The sequence below is a fragment of the Carassius auratus genome, chromosome 31 (genome assembly GCF_003368295.1).
Source record: "Carassius auratus strain Wakin chromosome 31, ASM336829v1, whole genome shotgun sequence".
NCBI classification, from domain to species: Eukaryota; Metazoa; Chordata; class Actinopteri; order Cypriniformes; family Cyprinidae; genus Carassius; species Carassius auratus.
Genome location: NC_039273.1, coordinates 14362714 through 14387500, shown reverse-complemented (window position 1 = coordinate 14387500; position 24787 = coordinate 14362714). Strand labels below are relative to the sequence as shown.

Sequence of the window (24787 nt, the reverse complement as noted above, 5' to 3'; positions counted from 1 at the left end):
ATCAGCATACATGAGTGGATTTGCCATGAATATATAATAGTGATGAAATAAAGCTGTTTTAAATTCAATTCTTGGAGTTCTTGGCATGTCTGCTAACATTTATCAGGCAGCGCCTCGAGTGTGCATTAAAGAGATATCAAAGACGGGAATCACTGTACCAGAAGCCCCCGCCGTCCATTGCGTTCATGTTTTATCACTATAGTCCTTTAATAAGATATGGATTTAGAAGAAACTGAGACGATGGATATTTCTCAGGGTGGGCATATTTTAGAAAGTCAATTTTGATACAAGTGTATACAATATTGTGTTAGCTAAAAAAAAAGAAAAAGAAAAAAGCTGTTGAAGTGTTATTTTCTCTGTTATAGCCCGGGAAATAAGAAACAGTTTAGTAAACCAATTGACCTTTTGTGGCACGTTGTCAACGTATTTGGAGTAGATTGTCCTGTCATTAAATAGCCCTGCCTTCTTTGTGCAACACTGAACACTTTTTTTTAAATGTACCTTTTGGTATACAGTATATGTGGTATATCTGTTTATATCTGTTTTCAGTTAAATCTATCTGCTGCTTCTCCCATTAAACCGCCAGCTTTTCGACATACTTTAGTTACTTTAGTCTCTTCCTTCACATTTCCTTATCCTGTATCCATTATCTGATTGTGCCTCTAATGGGTGCTCTTAGTGGAGTCAAAGCACCAAATCCAATCTATCACAGTAAAGTCTAAGCGCTAAATCCTATGTCCTGCTATTGCTCTGCTGTCTGGAATATGTGATTAACCGAAAAATGTTGGATGCCCTCTACTCAACTAAATGACATAATATTAAATATTTAACAGGACTAAAATTAGACGCCCACTCTATCCATTAGGAGCAGAGTTTGAGCGTTCCGTTTGGTGGATTCTGAAAAGACAGAATAGAAAGGAAAAGATTACTTGCTGTTCACTGGAATGATGATCTGTTTTCTTAAATCTGTGTTTAGGCTTCAAACTACACTACTGTTAAAAAGTATGGGGTCAGTAAGAAATTAATACTTCTTCCACAAGGATTCACTATTCAATTGATCAAAAGCCATGGACGTTCTCTTCCCACTGGTCTTGATGCAGTAGGAGCTGGTGGGTTATGTATGTTAGCGTCTGCCTCTCTGCATTGGCTCCGCTAGCACTCCCAATGAGTACAAATGTCTTCCATCCAGCAGTTTCATCTGCACTCAATGGTCATGGTTCGTTTGATGGGCATTGCCCAAACTATAATTCAGTATTTACTCAAAAGCATTAGATAAAGCCTTATGAGTCCCATTAATTTTGATCCTTCTGGCTTTTAAATGGAGACAGATCGGTGTCTTAGGGAAAATTAGCATTTAAATGACTTGTGACCTGGAGCCTCCAGTCAACTCACTCCGAAAACTTCTCAGCCATGAGAAATCCTGCTCTCTCCTTTATTTAATCTGTAGCTCAGAGTTATTTTATGTGTCGATGTGTGGGTGTGGGTAAATTCATCCATTTATCCACATAGGTAGGGTTTCTTGTGTTTTTTCTCTTGTGTCTTAGGGGAATCTCAGGTCAGCAGGGCAGAAGAAGTTGTGCTGATGTTTTCATTGCAGTCTCATATCTGAGTTTAGGTTCTGTGATGCTATTACTGGGAACAGTTTTCTGCCCTATATTGAATAAACCTGCCTCAAAAGAAGTAACATCTAAATAATCTACCTTTTAATGCCTTTTTTATTGCTTGCATGAAGGAGCTTCAAAAAGCTTGAGAATATTACCATTCATAAAATATAGATGTGAAAATAAAACATTGTTATGTGCTGCTCTGGAAGATGTGCTGATTTCTTTGTCTCCTATAACAGATGTTGACAAGTTGAGTCTATTCCTACCATAAAATAAATCATTTTTAATCTTTAAATCAAAGACTAGAGTTAACTACTAGAGACAGTTTAGATTCTCTATTGGCTGTGGTTCTACTGTATATATATATTAAAAAAACTTTAACATCCCTGAAACCTTTTTACCACACAAAAGGTTCTTTATAGTGAAAAAAGGTTTTCTTCACACTATGAAAGATATTTATTTTTTATTTTTTATTTTCACTGGATGGTTTATTTGGCAACCAAAATTTTTTCTCTCTATAGCGCCACTGCAAGAACCACCTTTTGGACCTTTTATTTTAAAGTCTGTATTCCTAATGCAATAATTTTCAATGGTTCCATAACGTCACTGACGACCTTCTGGATTAGTCTCCTGTTGAATTATTAGATATATTGGCAGAGGTTTCAATTAGTGCAGTTGGCAGCCCACAGCTTGCAAATCAATCCAATAAGCCCAGGCAGGCATCACTGGCTTCCTCAGTCACCTTCTGCTTTCAAATGGCTTCTATTTGAATGTTTTTCTTCTCTTTGTTCTCTTACAGTGGGGAAGACTTCCCTGATCACACGCTTCATGTACGACAGCTTTGACAACACGTATCAGGTAGGCAGCTGGCAGGCCGCTTGACGTTCTTGTCATTCTGTCACTCAGACATCTCCAAAGTATCCCTCCCCTTATTGTGCAGCATCAAAGAGTCATCTTTAGAAAACATAATAGGCTGAGTTCAGTCTTTGATTTGTGAAGACAGTTCTTCCAAATTAATTCTAAATGTTCAACATGATTGTGTGGTTATTGAATCACAAACACATTTGCAAAATTTGATTATTCATTCTATATTCACCTCCAAACTCATCTGAATCAGCAACAGCAGAGATGAATATACATAAATGGTCAGTTTCATCATCACACCACAGCGAACCTTTTGGTAAATGGGAATCCAGATTTTCATTGAAAGCACACTGCAGATTTTTATAGACTGTTGTTGATTTGTTGAAAAATGTGGTTTGGGGAGGGGGGGGGGGGGGGCATGCTTTTTTTAAACAATCCACCGCATGGGAAATGTGTTTTGTCCCCCAAGATGATTTTACAGTCATCATGTAAATTCACAATTCGTTCATGTATATGTAATGTTTCATCACAATGTTACAACTCAATCTAGTGTTCCTGTAGCTCAATTGGTAGAGCATTGTTTATCAAGCGCAAGGTTGGGTGTTTGATTCCCCGGGAACACATGATAAGTAAAAATTAATAGCCTGAATGTACTGTAAGTCGCTTTGGATAAAAGCATCTGCTGAATGCATAGATTTAATTTTAATTTAATTTAATCTTCCTGTGAAAACAACAAATATATGATGTTTATCCCACTATTCTACAATAGACCGCAGCTCACATTCATTTTGAGTGTAACACCGACATCTTAAAATTCAGACGACGACTAATGGATAGAACCAAGACCCCACTCTACTTTTTTTGACCCTGTTTGCATTTCTGCAAAACTAGTCAATCAAGTCAAGTCACCTTTATTTGTATAGCCCTTTATACAATAATGGTTGTGTCAAAGCAGCTTCACAGTATCAAACAGGAAAATAGTTTAAGAAGACAACAACAGATAGTCCTTTTTCCAGCTAAAGTCAGTTCATTGATGATTCAGTGATGTCATTATTTAGTTCAGCTCTCTTCCAATAGTGTCTGTGCAATCAGTCAGGCGTCCCCAACTAATCAAGCCAAAGGCGACAGTGGCAGGGAAACAAAACTCCATCAGTGACATTAATGGAGAAAAAACCTTGCGAGAAACCAGGCTCAGTCTCTGGCCAGACAAAACCAGCATGATGAGGTCTTCGCATCGGATCTGTCTCTATGGTGCATCTAGTTGTCAAAAGAACATACATACATATCATTGCAGTTTCCAGGTGAAACAGGCTAGACTAGTAATAAATTAGTGCCAGTAAAACACCAACAAGAGCCTTTTGTGGACATGCCATCTAAAAAGTGCTGCAAAACCAACCCATAATGTTCTATCCACAAGGTTTTGCAGGAATTGAACCACAGTAACGTATTTGCAATGAGCCTGTGCTGGATATGTTGCTTCTTCTCTTTCATCATGACTTTAAAGCAAAGTAAAGTAAGTGACCTTTATTTATATAGAGCTTTAAACAGTACAGATTGTGTCAAAGCAGCTTTACAGTGTTAAACAGGAAAATAGTGTGTCAATAATGTGAAAATACAATTCTGCTGTAGAGCTGCTCTAAAAAGAGGACAATATTATTTTTCAGTCAGTTCATCATCGATTCAGTGATATCATCATCCAGCTCAGGTCTGTTCACTTCAAATAGTGTCTATGGAATCATGTTGACAATATTGCCAAAAATTAAGTGTCCCCAACTAAGGCAGCCAAAGTCAACAGCGCCAAGGAATCCAAACTCCATCTGGGACAGAAATGGAGAAGAAGGGGAAAAAAAATCAGTTCTCCTCTGGCCAAAAACATAAAACAGTATGAGATCAGGAAAATATTGCGAAAAGAAAAGAAAAAAATCACTGTAGTTTGTGATAGTTTTATTATTTTCTGTGTATCTTTAAATTCGTTTTCCTAATATTCAAGAGCTGGGTTAATTTAGCCAGAAATGTTCTAATTCGGCTGTGTCCTGCCAGACATTTAACATTGTCCTGCCACTGATAATTCAAACAGTGTAGATTAGCACTTGTTGTTTGTCATTTCTCCGATCTCAAATGCAGACATGGTTTTATGTTTAAGCAGCGCGATATGCAAAGTAACACAGTTAATAAAAGACATTATAAGTCATTCTAATCAGTAGTTATGTCCCCACTGGATGCAACAAATGCCTTGTTTGTTATGGGTTTTATTGTTCTTTTTTTTCTTGTCGCGCCGGGACACACGGCATCACAGTGTTATGGTGTGCAACATTTACGTCACACGCTTGAGGGATTTGGCCACTCACAACGCACTAGATAGCTGGCCAATCAGTGTACACCTCGCTTTTCAGACCTTTGTTAAAATCGCCGTGTTGTGACCAGCCTAAGGCACACATGTGCAATAATCATGCTGTCTAATCAGCATCTTGATATGCCACATCTGTGAGGTGGATGGATTATCTCAGTAAAGGAGAAGTGCTCACTAACACAGATTTAGACAGATTTGTGAACAATATTTGAGAGAATATTAAGAGGCCTTTTGTGTACATAGAAATAGTCTTAGATCTTTGAGGTTAGCTCATGAAAATTGGTGACAAAAACAAAAGTGTTGCATCGATCATTTTGTTCAGTGTAGATGTCTTTGTGTTTGAGCTGAGTCACATCTTTGGTGCACTACAGGTTTTAACTGTCACAATAGTCCAGCTGTCTGAGACATATTATGTTTGATCACTGATCTTTGAAGTCTCTCTGGGCTTGATGTTGCCTTTCTCTCTTTATATCCTCTCCATATTAACTCTGTGTTCACAAATTTCTCTTAAAACTTCAGTATTTTTTCTTAAAATGGCAGTTAAACTTTAGTAGGACATTGAGCACATTTCTATGCCAAATGGAAACCTTACCAGCAACAAATAAGGATTAATGTAATGTATTAACTCTATTGTTAATCTTGTTATATAAATGTGCAGTGCATATGATAACAAATGGACCTTTACAGTTGTCCTCCACACTGACACTGTACCGATAGTAGCTTAATAAAATGCCAGAAAATAGAGTTAAGCTCTAACCAGCCCCTGATCTGTAGTCTCACAATGTGTGTAACATTTATGTTTGTGTCATAAACCAAACTAAGCATGCTGTAGTGATACAGTGTCAAGCTGTAATAAGATTACATGCTTGCTTTGTGAACAGACTGTGTTGTGCCTTCTGACGAGAAAAAGATGTGCTTTTTTCTCAAATCCAGAACGTTGTTTTGCACCATGCATTTATTTTTACTAAAATGCTTTGTGTTCTAATTAATATATAAACAAATATAAATAATAATGTCATAAAAAAATAGTGTAATATCTTAAAAATTCATGTCTGCATTTTAAATATATTATATAGTCATATATTATTATGTGTGTGTAGATGTGCTTTTGATCATGTAAATCTTTAAAAAGCCTCTTTATATATTTTTACTTGTGTCACCACTGGGACACCAGAAAGTATCTTACGAGTAATGTCACATATACATTTTTTTTTTTGTCTAATTCCATTTTTGAATGCTTATTATAACATGGCTTAATATAACAAGCTCTTGATGAAGCTAAGATTTCAGAATCTCGTTTAAGACCGCCATTAATGACTGTGGCCATACAGTCATATTTATTGCTCGAGGAGGTTAATTGATAGCAGTTGAATTTGACTTAAACCAAACAGTTTCTTGTGTCATCTGCATATGAATAAAATATACTGCCTCGTGTCACATTTGAGAAGTGAAAGACATCTTAATGAGCTGTTACTCGCTACAGTATACGCTGGAGAGAGGAAGGGATACCAGTTCTTTTCTAATTTACATATTCTTGAATAAGCTCAAATCAAGCTGCTTCTCAACATTGAGAATGACCTTAAGATGTCTAGCACTGGGCTTTCATGATAGCATATGCCAGAAGAGCAGAGAGCATCACCCCATCTCCTATCATCTGTCAGTTTTCTGCTCTATGCAAAATGAGATAGGCACATCTGCATATTTATGACATTCACCTGATGTAAATGAATCGCTGTCTGAGTCTGTATTACATCAACATTTAGAGAGAAATGTGAGTAGAAAATGACCATTTAGAACTCCCATTTTCTTTAAATAGATCCCAGCTACCAAACACATACTCCACTGTTTAGGAAATTAAATGTCATTATTTTAAAATTGTTGCTAGCAATTTATGTTGGTGATATATAAAGCATCAAAGAATCATAACAAAATAACCCAGAGGAAAATTGTAATGTTCAGAGGTTGCTCTGTCATTAACCAGGATGCGTTTTCAGTTATATTCAAGTATCAATTTGTTTCTCTTAAAATTCCTTAGAACCTCAGTGCGTTATTGATTTAGCCGTTCCTATTTATTTTAATGACAGTTGCTTAGCTTCTGAAGTAAATTAACCTGGAAGCTGCCATCTTCAATTCGTGGGAACTAATGCTTTTTCCATGTACATCTATAAGTACCTCAAACCACATTCATACATCCATGGAGAGTAGCAGAGCCGAAGCACAAGCAAATCAATGTTCGTCTACAAAAGACACATGCAGTTTTATTTTTAACTGTTCAAAGGTCAAAAGTTACATAAAATATATGATTACTTTTGAATGACTGTGAACTGAGAAACAATCTGTAGTTACAGGATAAGTAGCCAAACCTTGAACCTTTGGCGTTGATGGAGATTGCTGTGAATGTATAAGTTTATGTATGTTTTTACAGTGTTAATAACAAGAAATTCTTATTCTATGAGCCCGCCATTGTTTAATCAAGTGATGCACAGTGCAGCAGAAGGTTTCTGGTCTTTTCTCTTTCTCTCTAGTGGCACGCTGAGACCTTCGCACTTCATTAAAAAGGGCTGAACAGTCAGCTGTATTAAACACACGCTACATGTTTCACTGGGGATTTAAGTCATCCAGAAAATCTCGGTATCACACTTTCTGCCCTGGTTTTAGCTCTTCCATTTTATGTGGGACAAGGGAATAAGAGATATCATCAAACTTTCCAATGTTATCGTCTAATTGATTTCATTACAGATAAAGTGGGGGTTAGAAACAAAGCAATGAATTTAGAAGAGAATTAAGCAAATGAAAATGAAGAGCAGAGACTGGCTGCCTTTCAGATATTGAGCTTGACTTGCTGAGTTTGTGGTTGTTTTGCTGTGATGGCCGTTTGGCTGCCGATAGAGTGAGATTTGGACATGCTACTAGAGGTCCAACAGGAGAGCTCTGCTGCGCCGCCTGACTGAACTGCCACTCAACACGGAGCACTGGAGTGTGACTGTTTTCTGATCAGCACAACCAGGGAGCAGAGAAGACACTGAAGCTCTGGTTCAAGAACTAGTGAGCTGCCTCTGTAGACAGTACAGTCTTGACACGAAGTCTACTCCAGAAAGTAAGCAACTACATAACCTAACATGTGGCTTTTGAAGACAATGTAGTCTCATAATGCATTTTAACAAGCCTGTGTGAAAAAATATTGATCATAATTATAGATAAAAATTATATTTAAAAAAATACTTATGGTAGTGCTATATAAATTTTTTGGAAAGGAATGAAAATGAGGCTGTGAGGAATAGAAGCGCATTCAATGGATTGTTCTGCTGTTTAATAACATACTGATTGTTCAGCTGAAAAAAAAGTAGATAAAAAAATTCAGTAGACAAATTCCATGAAAGTTTTGAAAGTTTTGAAAATAACAGGATCGGACCTTTATTCATTGCATGCCATTGTAAGGACTTTAAGTCTATCTCTCACAGCCTTGTTGTAAAATGTGTTAAATTCAGTATAACGTCTAAATTAATTAAGGTTTATGTGTCACATTCCAAAGATGTCATTGAGACTCCATTTCAGTTAGAATGCATTTATAAATGCAGCTGCCTAAGACAGTAGCCAACAAGGCAGCACACTAGGATTTGGAAAAGGACCAGAGTGACAAAATTAAATGACAAAACACTCCAGTGGTATTCTTTTTCCACCCTCTTATCACCATATTTTGTCCCAACTATATTTTTAATAATGCTATAGACTATATTTACAACAACAACAACAAAGCCATTTTTTTTATATTTTTTTTCCCATTGAGAGACACATAAAAACAAAACTCTGCTGTGAAGGTTTATCTTTAACTACACATTGTCACATAAAGTCAGTAGTATTAGTATTTTTTATGTCTTTAAAAAGGACAAATAATACAGTAGTTGAATAGAGTTGAATATGACTGAAAAAACTATTATTTGTAAGTAAGTCAAGTGTAATTTCAAAACAACTCTCTAACAGATTTAACATGTCAGTCAAACAGATTTTGTCTGATTCAATAAAACGAACTGATTCATAAGAGTCATTCTTTAGTGAATCAGACTATACAGATCAAACTGTGTGTTGTGTGCTATCATTGAGGACAACGTAACATAAATAATTCTAGCCTTTAAATAGCTGTGCAACTAATCATCTGGCAGTAAGTAAAGTACTAGTAGCATAAATCTTAAATTTAGGCCTAAATATTTTTTGAGTAAATGAAGCGCATACTAAGATTTACAATATGGTTGACTCGCTCTGAATTTTGCTGTTGCAGGCTATGCATTAGCATCTGATCATGCTGCATTGAAATTGTCTTCAATTCTGTTACTTGGATCACTAAACATCATACACATCTTGTCTTTATCTTGCCAAGAAGATGATTCATGTATAGTGTGCCATTTTATTTCCACCCCTCACCTAAGCAGCCTTGAGAATCCTGTCACACGTTGAAGGCAATGAATGTAGCTGTGTAATGTAAACACGTTAAAGCCTTCCTGATATTGACCAGATGCCCCAACATTAGCCCACTCGATTGCTTAATGTGTCTCACACTGTTCATCAGGCCAATTGAATGACGTCATCCCTTCAGGTTCCGCGTTGAGCAGTTAAATTACAATCAATATGCCTCAATGAAACGCATGTCGTTCGTCTTAAGGGTACAGGAGTATCGATGCCAAACGGGCAACTCTCCAAGGTCTAAAATTATGGATAAATAGCAACCCACTCATAGGCCTAGATTGGATTCTGTAGAATTTGACAAATGTTCATCTACAGGTCAGCTTTCCATTCTTCGTAATATGATTTAGAGGCTCTGACTGTACAATCTCAGTCTGGAAGGCACTTTATATGCAGCAAAGCTCCCAGCATGCTTTGAGTCTGCTCACCTGGGGCATGTTGCATTCCTCAAATTTATGCTTTGATTAAATGCAAATAGAAAGATAAACAGATAAACAGGATTTGGCCTGACATTCACTCAAGGTGGTGCTTTGTGAAGCAGATTAGTGGGGCTAATTTCTCTTCTGTTGGAGTTTTAATTGGCGTTCGATTCAAATCAAACTCCTTCCACCATCCCTAGAGGCACAGCGACTGGTGTACTGTGTCTAAAGGGCATGTGCTGTCTGCTGTGTGATGACTGCTTTTTCATAATGTTTTAGATTCATATGTTCATTATTGTCTATATTTATGCTAATATTCTCTGCAGGCATAATTCAGGTCTCCGACTGTATGACAATATTGTCTGAGCAGTTTATTAGAAACATAAATAAAGACTTATAATTAGCTGCTTTCTCATTTGGTACCTCAAGCAACAAATTTTGTTTGTGTGCTTGTCACAGTTTTATTTGCCAGTTACACTTTATTTATAGGAATTTTAGTAGCTACAGGAATTCATTTTCCCTTTTCACCTTTTTTCTCTGAGGCTTTTGAGGAGGTGTTCAGGAAACCACATTCTGTGTTTTAAAGCTGATGTGCGTGAAGCTTAATAATTAAAATGTTTATGAATAATTCATTCTGCATCTCTTTGTGCAAGCACTCCTGTAGCTGTGCAAGATTCTATATTTAACATCGACGTCACTTTCTCTCTCTCTTTCTCGCCTTCATTCCTTGAAAAGCTCAACACCTTTGGTTTTTCATCTTGACACGGGAGGTTTCATTTTTATTTTTGTCACAGAAATCCCTTTTCATATATATGTTTTGAAGCCTGCTCTAAGCATAAACCAGAATTATAACACAAAAGAAATAAAAGCACCAGCAAGCAGAGTTGTCTTCATTTTATTTTGCAGTACCCAGCAGTATCTTTCCATCTCTCCTTACATTCGATTTTGACTGAAAAGAATTTGAGTAAATTATAATTTATTTTGCTGCAGCACTGTATTTTCAGAGGAGGCGGTAAATAGCAGCACATGAATTACTGGAATAATCTAAGAATTATATGCTTCTTGTGTAATATAAAAAATATTGTCTGAAACGTTAGCTTAAAATTTGAAATATTAAATTGAAGGTTATTTTTAATTCCCAATGCATTATTACCTCTTTCATGTTCCATAAGTAGATCGAGAGAGAGAGAGAGAGAGAGAGAGAGAGAAAGAGAAGAAAGTGAGTGGCAGGGTGAAAGAGCTCATTGCTTCTGTTTAAGACAGCACAGTGGCCTGGCATCGCTACAGAAACGGATGCGTGATCATTATGCTGATGACCAGCTGTGTGCGAGTGGATTGATTGAAGGACAAACTGTTGTTTTAAGTCTCACACATGATCAGTTATACATTCACAAACACAAGACTTTGTGTTTTGTATGAAACCATGTACATTAATAGTCTAGCTAATCTGAATGAGTGAAACAAAATATGCACAACTTGAGGAGCTTGTTGCATTCTGAGGTTATAAATGTATAAGCAGGAGTCAATGCAAGTAACTAGGGAATGTTCTGCTGGGTAGTCACGAGATCAGACAACTGAGGATCCAAGGTCTGTGTTTTTATAGTGCTGAGGAAGATTTATAATTAAATGGTGAACAGGTGCCGATGATTAAAACTCAGGTGAGGGAGTGCGTTGTGATGAGCCTGATCGACTTGTGACAGTACCCCCTCCTCCAGGGCCCGCTCCTCAGGGCCGCCGACCCCGATGACGTGGTGGTCTTCCTCAGCCTCTGGGAACAGGGCGATCTGGGTGCGAGGCATGGAATTCCTCTTGGAACATGGGATCTAGGAAGTCGTCTCAAGGTACCCAGGAACGTTCTTCTGGGCCATAACCTTCCCAGTCGACGATATACTCTAATCTACCACCACGTCGCCGGGATTCCAAGATCTCCCTTACTCTGTAGACGGCTCCTTCCTCTAGTAGTAGTGGGAGAGGGGGTTCCTCTGTCCGGCCAGGCTCTGTGGAGACAGGAAGGTGAAAGGGCTTTAGAAGGGACACATGGAAAGTGGGATGAATCTTATATTGAGGAGGGAGTTGGAGTTTGTAGGTGACTGGGTTGATTTGTTCTAGGATGGTGAAGGGGCAGATGAATCTGGGACTCAGTTTCTTGCAGGGCAGGCGCAGTCGTATGTCGCGAGTAGACAGCCAGACCTTCTGTCCCGGTTGGTAGGTGGGAGTAGATGCATGACACAGATCGGCTGCCATCTTCTGCCTGCGCACTGCCCGCTGGAGGTTATGGTGTGCCTCATCCCAGACTCTCTCGTTCTCCCGGAACCAGAAGTCGACAGCAGGTATGTCGGAGGGGTCACCAGACCAAGGGAAGAGCGGGGGCTGGTAACCGAGTACGCACTGAAATGGTGTAAGACACGGGGATGGTTGGCGGAGGGAATTCTGGGTAGGGCGGCAGGATATTGGGAAAAATTTACATTGCTATACTTTATTTTTCTGCGATATATATTGCGATATGAAATAAAAAAAAAAATTCTTACAAACAAAAATGGGGTGAGCAAACTTACATTCTCATTTTAAATGATTTAAATATCGACACCATCATGTCAATTGATTAATATGCGCAAGGGAGAGAGAGCAAGACAGCGCTCGTGTTGTTTGAAGGCTTTGCACGCGCGCTCTCTCTCTCAGGCCGGTGACAGGTGCAATATAAATAGGCGTTGGGTCTATTTCTAGCATGCACGTGTTTTCCGTGCGGCTTGAGCCCCGCCTGAGACGCGCGTCTCATGCAGGCAGTCTGCAAGCTCTAACCTGTTAACATGGGAGCCGAATTAAAAATGGACACTCCACACAGCTGAGACGCTTGCGCCACGCATCACGCTCTCTCTCTCTTGCACGCGCGCGCTCTTTGGCCCATACAGTTAATGAATAATGGATCAACTACGACAGCCTACATCGCACATCCTGCGATGTGACTATCGTGGATTTGTACATCGCGATATCGATGCTTAAACAACACATCGTGCAGCCCTAATTCTGGGCGTACTCGGCCCAGCCCAGGAACTGGTTCCAGGAGTCCTGTTGGCCATGGCAGAAGGTCCGGAGAAAGTGTCTTACTTCCTGTTTTTTCCTTTCTGTTTGGTTGTTGGATTGTGGATGGTAACCTGAGGAGAGGCTTACAGTCACACCTAGGAGTGAAAAGAAGGATTTCCATACCCACGAGATGAATTGTTGCCCACAGTCCGAGAAAATGTCTTCAGGGAGTCCGAATTGACGGAAGACCCAATTGAAGAGGAGCTCTGCAGTTTCGAGGGCAGACAGAATTTAGAGAATCTATCTACGATGACCAAAATACAGGTATTACCATCAGAGGGGGTTAAATCCTTGATGAAGTCCACTCCTAGGTGCGACCTGGGACAGTTAGGAATGGGTAATGGGTGGAGTTTGCTAGCTGGAAGATGTCGAGGACTTTTGGAGATGGAGCAATCAGTGCAACCTCGGACATACCTTCCCACATCCTCTGCCATGTTGGGCCACCAGAAGCGGTCTTTTAGCAGCGAGAGAGTCACGTCGGCCCCTGGGTGGCCAGTGCCAAGAGGGGTGTGTGAATAGTATGTATAAGAGGAGTGCGTTGCATCCGAGGAACATATCTGAGTCCAGGGGGACAACCTGGTGGAGCAGGAACTTCGGAGGTGACTGGTGGAGAGGTCCATTGTATCAGGCTGGTGATGAGTAGTGTTGGAATGAGCATTTCAGGCTCGTTTGTGCTTTCATCCGGCATGTGGATGCGGGAGAGGGCATCAGCTTTGGTATTGCGAGGACCTGGTCGATAGGATATAGTAAAGTGGAACCAGGTGAAGATTAGGGCCCATCGAGCCTGGCGAAGATTCAGACGTTTTGCCTCCCAGAGATACTGTAAGTTCTTGTGGTCAGTGAATACCGTGAAAGGGTGTGCTGCTCCCTTGAGCCAATGTCGCCATTCCTCCAGTGCCAATTTGATGGCAAGAAGTTCCCGGTTACCGATGTCATAGTTTCTCTCCGCCGGGCTGAGTTTCTGGGAAAAGAAGGCGCATGGATGGAGTTTTGGAGGGGTCCCCTGCCGCTAAGATAGTACCGCCCCAACTCCAGTGGTTGAGGCATCCACTTCCACTTCGAAAGGGAGGTCTTTGTCAGGATGAACAAGGATGGGGGCTCTCGTGAAGGCTTGTTTGAGATTTGCAAAGGCTTCGGTGGCAGCAGGAGTCCAGGACAGAGATTTGGGTTTGTTACGGAGGAGGTCTGTGATGGGACTGGTAATGGCACTGTAACTTTTAATAAAACGGCGATAGAAATTAGCAAAGCCTAGGAAGCGTTGGAGTTCTTTTATGGTTGAAGGGAGTGGCCAGGAGGTGACAGCTTGGATCTGCCCCTCGTCCATATGAATTCCTGAGCTATTGATAATATAGCCTAGAAATTGAATGGATGGTTGATGGAAGGTGCATTTTTCTGCCTTGAGGAAAAGTTGGTATTTGCGTTACTGGGTGAGGACATGTTTTTACATGGTGAGGTTTGGCCAGGTTCCGGGAGTAGATGAGGATGTCATCTATGTAAACAATAACAAAGCGGTTGAGGTACTCCCGGAGCACCTCATGCATGAAATCTTGGAAGACTGAGGGGGCGTTAACTAGACCATACAGCATCACCCTATACTCGTAGTGGCCGGTAGGGGTCACAAAAGCAGTCTTCCATCATCCCCCTCTTGAATACGGATGAGGTTATAAGCACTTCTGAGATCTAACTTAGAAAAGATTACTGCTCCTCTGAGCTGTTCTAGGGTGGCTGGGATGAGGGGAAGAGGATACCGGAATTTGACTCTCACTTGATTTAGGGCTCGGTAGTCGATGCAGGGTCGTAGACCTCCATCCTTCTTGGCCATGAAGAAGATGCTGGAAGCGGCAGGGGACATGGAGGGAACAATGTAACCCTGTTTCAGAGCCTCTTCAATATACTCCTCCATGGCCTTCTGTTCTGGAAGGGGGAGCAGGTAGATTTTCCCGCGAGTCACTAGCGCACCCGGAATCAGGTCTATGACACAATCCCAAGGGTGGTGTGGAGGAAGTTGTGAGGCTTTTTGTGGACAGAAGACGTCTTAGAACAAGGGGGAATATCAATGGAGTATTTATCTACAGGGCTTTCAACGGAGGTGGCATTGATGGGTAATGCTTCTGAGGTCCTAAGCGGTGGTGAGGGTCTGTGAGGGAAGCAGGATGGAAAACACTGGTCACCCCACCGGAGGATTTCACCTGAGGACCAGGAGACGATTGGGTTGTGTTGCACGAGCCACGGCTGACCTAGAATGATTTCTGCTGTTGATTCTTCTAACACTAGGAAGGTAATAGATTCTTCATGAAGTAAGCCGATTGACATTTAGATTGGACCCACACTGTATCGAATTTTATGATGGTTGAGGGGTTTTCCGCTGATGGTGATTACTTGGTAGATGGTTTTGTTAGCGCGGGCTGGTAGCTTGAGTTGGCGGCAGAGTCTCCCCGAGATAAAGTTCCCAGCTGACCCGGAGTGAAGGCGCAACTTAGGATCCAGACTTTGACGTAAGGCGGTAAGTAGGGAAGTCTCGTTTCAGCCACTGGCTGCTGCTATGGTTCTGAATTGCAGAATATACTGGTGTATAATCATCTTGCCTTGTTTTAAATTATATAGTTTCTCACCCAGGGATGAATCACCCTTGGAGGTGCCAAATACTTCCTGGAAGTGAGCAATGAAATTCTCTAGGGATCGAGTGGTGGGGCCGGCTTGTGTCCAAATGGTCTATGCCCATCTTAGAGTGGGACCTATGAGGAATGAGATGATATAGGTCATTTTAGATTGTTTATTGGGATATAACTGTAGTTGAGTCTCAATTGCGAGTGAACACTGGAGAAGAAACCCGTTGCAGTCCTCCGCCGATCCGGAGTATGGCGTTGGTCGGCTTACCAGACTAGAATGGACGATGTTTGCAGACGAAAAAGATGCAGGATGTTGTGGTGGATGAGTCCTTGCCGGAGAAGCTGGGGTGGCGGTGAGATGTGTTAATAACCGCCGCAACGAATCCACCAGCTCTTGAATCGGATCGGCTTTGCTCATCCTCAGTTTTTCTGGTCCGATCTTCTGAAACGAAATGGACTGGGACAGAGGATAGCGAAAACTGGTATTTATTGAAGGTCACAGAATATAACAGTGAATGTATGGGAATGGAGATTGAAGGACGATTCTTGACAATGGGTATCAACTTGCTAGATGGGGTGACCAGATTGATTGAGGATGGTTAGCACACACCTCGGTGATGGTGAGTAAAGATGGTACAGATGGATATATCGTTGGAGAGTAACAGGGATCATGGAATGGATCAGGAAGATCACTGAGAGAGAAGGTATACACAAATGGTTAGTATAAGCAGGAGTCAATACAAGTAACTAGCCAGGGAATGTTCCGCTGGGTAGTCACGAGATCGGACAACTAAGGGCAACTGTATGCTTTTATAGTGCTGGGGAAGATTTAATTATTAATTTGTGAACAGGTGCCGATGAATAAAACTCAGGTAAGGGGGTGCGTTGTGATGAGCCTGACCGACTTGTGAAAGTGGTACATTAAAAGGTGGATATCAACTGAATACTACTTTATCTACATATATACAGTATACTCACACAAATTAATATGTAGTGTATAGCAAATCTTGGCTACATTATTTTTTATATGGTTGCTAAATCTAAACTGTATTATCCCCCAGTTCTTTATATAATGTTGGATATATATGTCATATCTAACTTTGTCTGCATTCATACAGTACACTCACATAAAGCTATATAAAGCCTACTATATAGCATATTTCAACTGTTTGTATCATTGCAAAACTATATTGTCACTCAGCTTGACTCAGTTTGAAAAGTCATGAAGATATTAGAAATATTAACATTGTGATCATTTTTGCAAAGCTGCTTTGAAACAATTTGTATTGTGAAAAGTACTATAAAAATAAATATGACTTGACTAGTAAATCATATCTTATCTGAAAGATAAGAAAAAGTAGGCTTCTGAAAAAGTAACACTGAATCTTTGAATGTTTACTTGAAACAGTGCATTAAATAAGCTTCATTCCAGAGGCTCAACTCTCCAATGGTGGCTAGTTTGTCCTTATCTGATTTTTTGTGCAGTAGAAATGTTCTACTTCTCACAATCACAGAAAAGCCAGTCCTCTGTACTGCAGACTTCCATGATGTATTTCTCAGATCCCACTGATCTGTGGACCCCCATCGATCCGGGAACTGCCCACAGGGAGCTACAACAGAGAAGACCAGGAGCCATCTGGATAAAAGCACTCACAAAACGCCTCCGTAAAATGCATTTGGATTAATAAACAACAAACTTGACATAATAGTGTACATACCATTATGCAAATGTACACTTGGCATAGTTGCCTTTTTTTGCAACTTTTCAAAAACATGCTTTATATTGAATTCAACAGTCATGCTCAAAATGCAATTTTCTGCAATAGCTGGTTTTACAAATGTAAGCGACACAACTGACTGCACTCTTACTGCAATAAAAGCACCAGCGGAGAATGAATTTGCTTTCAACGATAGAAGGCACTTTCATTCTATCAGTGTTCAAATAACCTCACCAATGCAGATGTGAGGTGGCCTGAGCCATTGCATCAGTTTATCTTACAATAATGTTGTGAGCTCGTCTGTACATTTTAACTCTATGCGATGACTGGTTGAGAATATCTAGTAAAACTCAAATATTCATCAGGAAATCAGAGGGTCTGTTGTGGGATTTATGTTTTTTCCAAGCATGTAGGATTTTTAATACTATTACATTAAGTTATTTAACAGAAAGATTTGTACCCAAACGACCAAATACCTTTAAAAATAAGGAGCAAATACCATTCATTTTTCCATGTGACTTGTAAACTGTCTCTCTCGTATGTATATATATATAAATATATGATAATTAAAAATTAATAGAACAAAAAAAATAACACGTCATTTTAAATTCTGCAAGCGACTTTAAAGTGTTTTTTTTAAATATTAACCTTACCAGAGCATTAGATAATGGTGAAGGTATAAATGTACATAAAAAATAAGGGAAATAAATATGCAGAATTGCTGTAAATATCCAATATTGGCCTATATTCATCTAATATTTTTCCAACAGTGATATATTTAATATTGGCAGATAACCAGTATGGAACAGACATAAATTCCTCCAGTGCCAGGAACAGACATAAATTTAACCCATTATTCACAAAAAATCTCCATCAATGCATTTGTTTGGAAAATGTGTTTTATTAAAAAAAATGTAATGTACTGTATGTGTTTTCTCACTCTGCAGTTTGTGTAATATATCATAAAGAGAGGCAGGTCCCAGAACAGAGTGATCATGTATAGCAGTTATTACCATCATCAAACTGACAGGCAGAACGTAATGGCTGTCAGTTTTAATCTAGACAACATCTTCTGATTCTTGGGATGATATCAAGAACACGTTTATATTTGCCATGCACAGAAACAGCCACATTTCCACTCAATTTCAACATCTGATTTTATTTTGTTCTTACATGATGTTTTCCTTCTGTCATGACAGGCAACAATTGGAATTGACTTCCTGTCAAAAACCATGTATTTGGAGGACAGAACGGTAAGCAGTCTAGCATGTTCTAATACAGTACTAAATCAGAGGCATTCCTCTGTTTTCTATTCCATGTCAAAAGAGAAGAGTTTTAATGAAACCATATTGAATCCAAAGCTTTTTTATTATACCAGCTGGCTGCCTGACAGTTTTAGTATATGGCTGGAAGCTCATGTATCAAGAAAATAGATTGTATCCTCGAGAGATGTCTGGAGTTTATAACCCAGAAATGATTCCATGACCTTCAGCAAAGCAGTTTGGGGTGGTTTTATAAGGTCATATCGATCCAGCTCCTGGCTTGTGTTTATGTAATTGTGTGTTTGAGAGGCTGAATAATATGACTGTTCAGTTGGGCGTCTCTGACTTCCAGGTTCGGCTGCAGTTGTGGGACACGGCAGGCCAGGAGCGTTTCAGGAGCCTCATTCCGAGCTATATAAGAGACTCCACCGTAGCTGTAGTGGTCTATGACATCACAAGTGAGTGTAACACACACTTCAGTGATCAAACCTCCTCTGCAATACATTACCATGAGCCAAAAAATCATGGGGGTCAACATGGTTACAGCTGCCCGATTTATCAAGTTGAGATGTGATCAAAGATGATTTTCTATCAGTAAAGTGTGTTCCAGGTCTGCCCTTGTTTAACACTATAACCAGATAGATTCAACCCCAAATATTATAGAAGCAGCTGTAGGTTATTTGTCACGATAAAAAGATGACAGTTTTATTGTCTGTAAGCCCCACTGTGACTTTTAGAGAGAGCGTGAACGGTGCACACAGCTCTGTTGGTGTGACCAGGAAACACAAAGCTTGATTTTATAGGTAAAACAGCCAAAGTCAGTTTCACCTTGAAGCAGAAGCAGGTTCACTGATGACAGGCTGCACATGAACAGGCATAAATGCCATAATAAAACCTCAGTTGAATACAGCACACGGTGGGGTACAAAATCGGCAATATATTTATTACATTTTGTTAAGGTAAGAAATGATATAAGCTCAACTACTGTGTAAATTTAATAATAATAATAATAATAATAATAATAATAAAACGAATAAAAAAGAAACTAATTAAAACATTCTGATAAAAAATTTCATTGTTTAAAATAATTTACCCTTCAACCAAAGTATTAATGGAAAAATAATGATATTATCAACACAACTTATAAATATGTTATGGCTGTCTATTAGTTAAAAATGTATAATGATTAAACCCTGATTATAGAGGTTTCTCTAAGTAACTGCACTTAACATTAAAATTTGTCAAAATATAAATATTTTTTACATTGAATATGCCGATAAATGTTGAAACAACATAAAGATAGTATTGTGTTTAATTGCATTAAAACAGGCCTGAATTAATAATTCTAATGCTTCTATTAAATGGATGCATAAAATTCAGTACTACACTGTAATGCAGCATACCAGCTTAAACTGCAAATTATGAGACTGTTTTTAGTTTGCCATTTATTAAGAATTATGGAACATTAAAAATATTATAATGACTTATAATTTAAGTGATCTTAATACAATATTTAACAGTATTCAGTGGGGTACACAAAGACCATCCTCGGTCAGCCTCTCTCTCACTTTACAGAGTGGTGCACAAATTATTTTGGATACAACAACGAATATTTATAGCAGAGTCCGCAGTGTTAGCCCTACAAAGTATTTACCACCTCCTGTCTCTGTTTTTTCTCTGTATAGATGTGAATTCATTCCAGCAAACTTCCAAATGGATCGATGATGTGAGAACGGAGAGAGGAAGTGATGTCATCATCATGCTGGTGGGCAATAAAACAGATCTGGCAGATAAGAGGTGAGTTGTCTCACATGCTTTTATTTTTAAGCTGCTTAACAAGGCTGATTCACTCACCAGAGTGTGAATCGAAGCTGACAGTTTCATTAAAGAGATTCTCTGAAAAACAAAAGGAAAAGGAAGCCTTATTCTCACTTTAGACTTCTGGGAATAAAGGGTGATGGATAATCTGAGAACAAACCCTATGTTTGTGTGAAAGATAAGAGACAGAGGAAGCAATGCAAAAATAACACATTGTTTAGAGAAGGTTTGCTCTTAAAGGAACTCTCCCTGACAGAGAGTAACTAGGTCAAAGCAGTGATGCTTAACTATAGTATTAACTTACAATTAAGTTTTAAAATAACAAGCTACTATTAACAATGTAGTGAGGCAAAATGCTAGATTACTGTTATATATTTGTACACATGGCCGGATGAGTCCAGGTAATAATCTATCAAGATATATCTAGACAGATCAGAGAAACGTGCCATCGAACAATTTAAACTTTTGTAAGGAATGGGCATTCATGCTTCACTTACTCAGTCCTTCAGAGATGTGGGAGCTCAGGGATAAATACAGCTCAGTCTCTCTCTCTCTCTCTCTCTCTCTCTCTCTGTATCACAGAGGGAAGTCAATGTTTTCCTCTCTTTTTTCCGTAATAGCTTGCCTCTATAGTTTTCATCCTCCATTGCACCTCCTGAGCAAAGCCCAGGTTATCCATACTAATTCACAGCTCTGAGTCTTAGGAGACTCTGAAACAACAGAATTTTCTTTTTGAAACAGAACAGATTATTAGAATCGAGAGCAGTTATTACAATTAAATATGGCGAGAAACCTGAAAACTTGATTGTTTTTCTGTTTGTCACCATGGTGATCAGTACCACATGCAGAGAAAGAGCTGAAGTCTTTCTATTGTAACATGTTTAAATATGGGCATATTCATGAGTGGTTTCCCTGATGACAGTGGTGGAATGTGGCAGGTGGAGGTGGCTCAGGAACAGAGGAACGGGCTGATAATGGGGACACTTAGCTCTGTGCTGACACAAAACATAATATGAATGACTCTTTCAGTTTTCATCGAAGGCATACTTTAGTGATACGCATGATATGTTTGGGGATGATGTTGTGGGTTTGTGCACTCATTTTAAAATTATATCAAATCAGAATAAGTTTGCAATTTTTATTGTTTTTATAAAATCCCATGAGTATTGATAAATGCAATTTCAACTATTTCTGAAGTGCTTCCTGTTGACTTGTAAGCATATGTTGTTTCTTTTTTTTTTTTCTTTTTTTTTTAAGCTGTTAAATTATTAAGCAGTGTCTCATTTGTTATTTAAAACTGATGTTTTCATTATTAACTTTCTATTAATCAAAAATGATTTCTGAAGGATCATGGGACACTGGAGTAATGGCTGATGAAATTAGTTTTATCTAACATTTAACATATATTTTTTATTATTTCTTAAATTTGCATTAACAAAAAGTGTGAAAACAGTCCAGGAATATATTTTGTAATATATTAAAATAGAAGATATATTAAATCATATTTCCCAATATCGCTGTGTTTTTGATCACACAAGAGACTTGACATAACAAGATATTTAAAAATAAGAGATTTAAAATTGCAGACCCTACATTTCTGAAGTTTACTGTAATATAAACCTGATTTCCAAGGCTTCTGAATCCAAAATGATAACAAATCAATGACATTGATAAATTCACATCACACCATAAAGTTGTGAGATTAGAGTGTCTCATGATGTTAGACAAGAACTTTAACAATATTGACTGTCAAAGGAGAATAGATTTAGGCTGTTTCATAGCATTAGATAAGACTGGCTTTAGACCAGTAGATGACATTGAATTAGTTGTTGTGAAAGAAGACAGACACTGTGGGATTTGTATAACGATGGCATGATGCCCTGGGGAGGATTAAAGTGTTTGTGGCATGGCAGAAAGTGCCATGTAGTTATTGTGTCAGAGGAAGTGAAAGGTTTAGCAGGGCCTGGCATCTTGGACATTAGTTCCATTAAATATGAACGCTATGACACTAGACATACTGTACTACTGCCAGTGTACTAACTTTATGGCAGTGGTGACAATGGGCTGGTAACTTCACGTGCACTTCATCATATGGGGTTTGTAGTGTTCTATAGATGCTCTATGCCGACTGCTCCTGTTGTGACTCTGAATCTGCAATCACACTTTGGACGACTGAGAGCGGCAGTTATACGATTGAAGGCGGATCCTCTGTCACAGTGTAGCGAGTGTCTCTGTGCACAAGAAAGATATTAAAAACCTTGGGTCAGACTGTTGCCATGGCACCCAGTAATAAGTCAGGAATGAGCAACCTGTCAGAACATTTGCTGCGATATATGTGTGTTTATATCATTTATATAATGTTTTATATACATACAATATATGCACACACCAGAAGTCAGAAGCCAGTAAGAGCTTTATTGTCAAGTATGTTTACTCACACAAGGAATTTGTCTTGGTGACAGGAGCTTCCAGTGCAGGAGAAAGTACAGACATAGTGCAAACATTTGCAGACAACATATTAACATATTACACAGTAGAGATTAAATGTTGTTCAGGCTGATTAGCCGGCGAGGAAAAAAAAACTGTCCTTGTGCCTGGCCCCCGACTAGAGGGCAACAGTTGAAAGAGAGAGTGGGCTAAGGTCTGTGGGGTCAATAGTGATTTTCTTAGCCCTTTTCATCACTCTGGAAGTATAAAGATCTTGGAGGATGGGAACGGGGAATCAATAATCTTTTCAGCAATCCTTATGTTGTAGTCTCTTGATGTCTGATTTGGTATCTGAACCAAACCAGACAGTTGTGGATGAACACAGGACAGACTCGATGGCAGAGTAGAACTGATTCAGCAGCTTCTGTGGCGGGTTGAATTTCCTAATTTGGCGAAGGAAGTGACGTCTTATACTGCAATTTTGTTGAAATAACGTATTTAAAGTCAGTGTGGGTGTAATGCATGAATTTCTGTCCAGAGGATGTTTGTTCTCTCAGAGAAACAGATGGCACTGTACACTTCCAAACAGTCTACTTGATGTCAGCTGAGATTACCTACCCTTGAGCCAATAGCAAAAGAAAAGAGACACATTCAGCCCAACCTAGTACTGTATACATCAATCTAAAGCTTCGAACACATTCAATTTGATGTCCACTTGAAAAAAAGGAAATGCGTTGTGTGGAAAACCCCAGGTTTTGACAGCCTGCAGCACATTATAATCAACTATTTCAAGATCAAGATGTACCAAGAGCAGTGCTGAATGCTTTTTCGCCATTTCATAGAGTTATTGATAAAACAAATGAGTTTGTGAAGAAGTGAGCCCTGAAAGGACTTTTAAACTCCTGAATGTAATCACAATAACTTTTATATATTGTCAGATAACTCCGTTACACATGCATGCTAAATATGTATGTGCTGTTTCTGTGAGCCTACGATAGCGCTGGAGAAAACATTTATAACCAAAAGATTCAGCAGACCTGCTGACAAGATTCTGCTCTATCAACATTTATAACTTAAGATACACACCTTCTTCTTAATCCCATCTTATCTTTTTGTGAATATCAAAATATTTAGTTTGTGGCTACTGAGGGACTTCAAAAGCACATTCATCAGCCAGAGATAGACTTCAGGGTCAGGTTTGGAGTCCTTGGGTTGGTTTTCTGAAGTCATTTATTTTACTTAGATGTTGAAAAATAGAAATCTTTTTTATCTTACCAGTTTTTCTGCTGTCACAATTTTCCTTCCCTGAAGGGTTGTGACTGAAAAGTGAAAAGCAGTTTCACACTCTTTAATAGATAAGAAAAGGGCGTGAAAACATATCTGCACTGTTTGGAGGCACTTTGATCATAAAACAAAACCACATCAAACCACATCTGATGTTCATATCCGTCAAATTCTTCAATTGTCACAGTAGCTTTGAAAAACGAAGAACTACCTTCATAGTTCTGCCATGGATGAATAGAGAACTGCATCTCTGAAGAGACCATGTTATCTCTGAGACAGAAGTAAGTCAAGTTGGAATCATAGGCAGAAATCACCTAAATTAAAAACCACACCGTTTATTTTAAATAATATAATGATATGTCCTTAAAATAATAAGTAGAAAACAATATTGTGATAGTACTTATAACCATGATATCACCATAATAATGATTACACATTTTCACAATGTTTTATCCATTATTATGCATTCAGAATATGTGTTCTACCCAAATAAAATAATGACTAAAAGTAACGTTAAGTCTTTGAGAATGGGTTTCTCAAGACAGGTGGTGCATTAGAGCAGGGTCTCATCTCCTGTTTCCAAAATGCATCACAAACTGCTTGAGAAAGCTGTAAACGATTTCCACATTGCACAAGGTGCAAACAACCTTAAGCCTGTTTCACACATACTCCGTCTGCTTTTTTTACGCACCCATGTTAACAGATTCCAGCATTCACGCGGTTGGGGTCTGTCAGTGCGTTCCAGGAGTGTTGCGTCTGCAGCAGTGCAGCGATCATTCACGTACCGAGTAGCAGACTGCAAACGCGTCTTGTGTGAATGCACAATGAGTATGAGTCCGTGCTGCTTCTGCACCACATACGTAATGCACACGGACTGCATACACACTGCAGAA

The 24787-nt window shown here is 39.0% G+C and overlaps 1 protein-coding gene across 2 annotated transcripts in view; it reads left to right on the top strand.

Annotated features, from left to right (window-relative positions):
- The window catches only part of LOC113050623 (ras-related protein Rab-6B), an 80135-nt gene that overhangs the window by 39091 nt on the left and 16257 nt on the right, over positions 1-24787 (top strand). Inside the window, exons 2-5 of one of the 2 annotated variants that reach the window (XM_026213799.1) lie at positions 2404-2462; positions 18303-18356; positions 18718-18823; positions 20051-20162. In XM_026213799.1, the coding sequence (XP_026069584.1) occupies positions 2404-2462; positions 18303-18356; positions 18718-18823; positions 20051-20162 (331 nt within the window). Of the gene's footprint in view, positions 1-2403; positions 2463-18302; positions 18357-18696; positions 18824-20050; positions 20163-24787 lie in introns of both variants that reach the window. The other variant, XM_026213800.1, reaches the window with a different exon arrangement.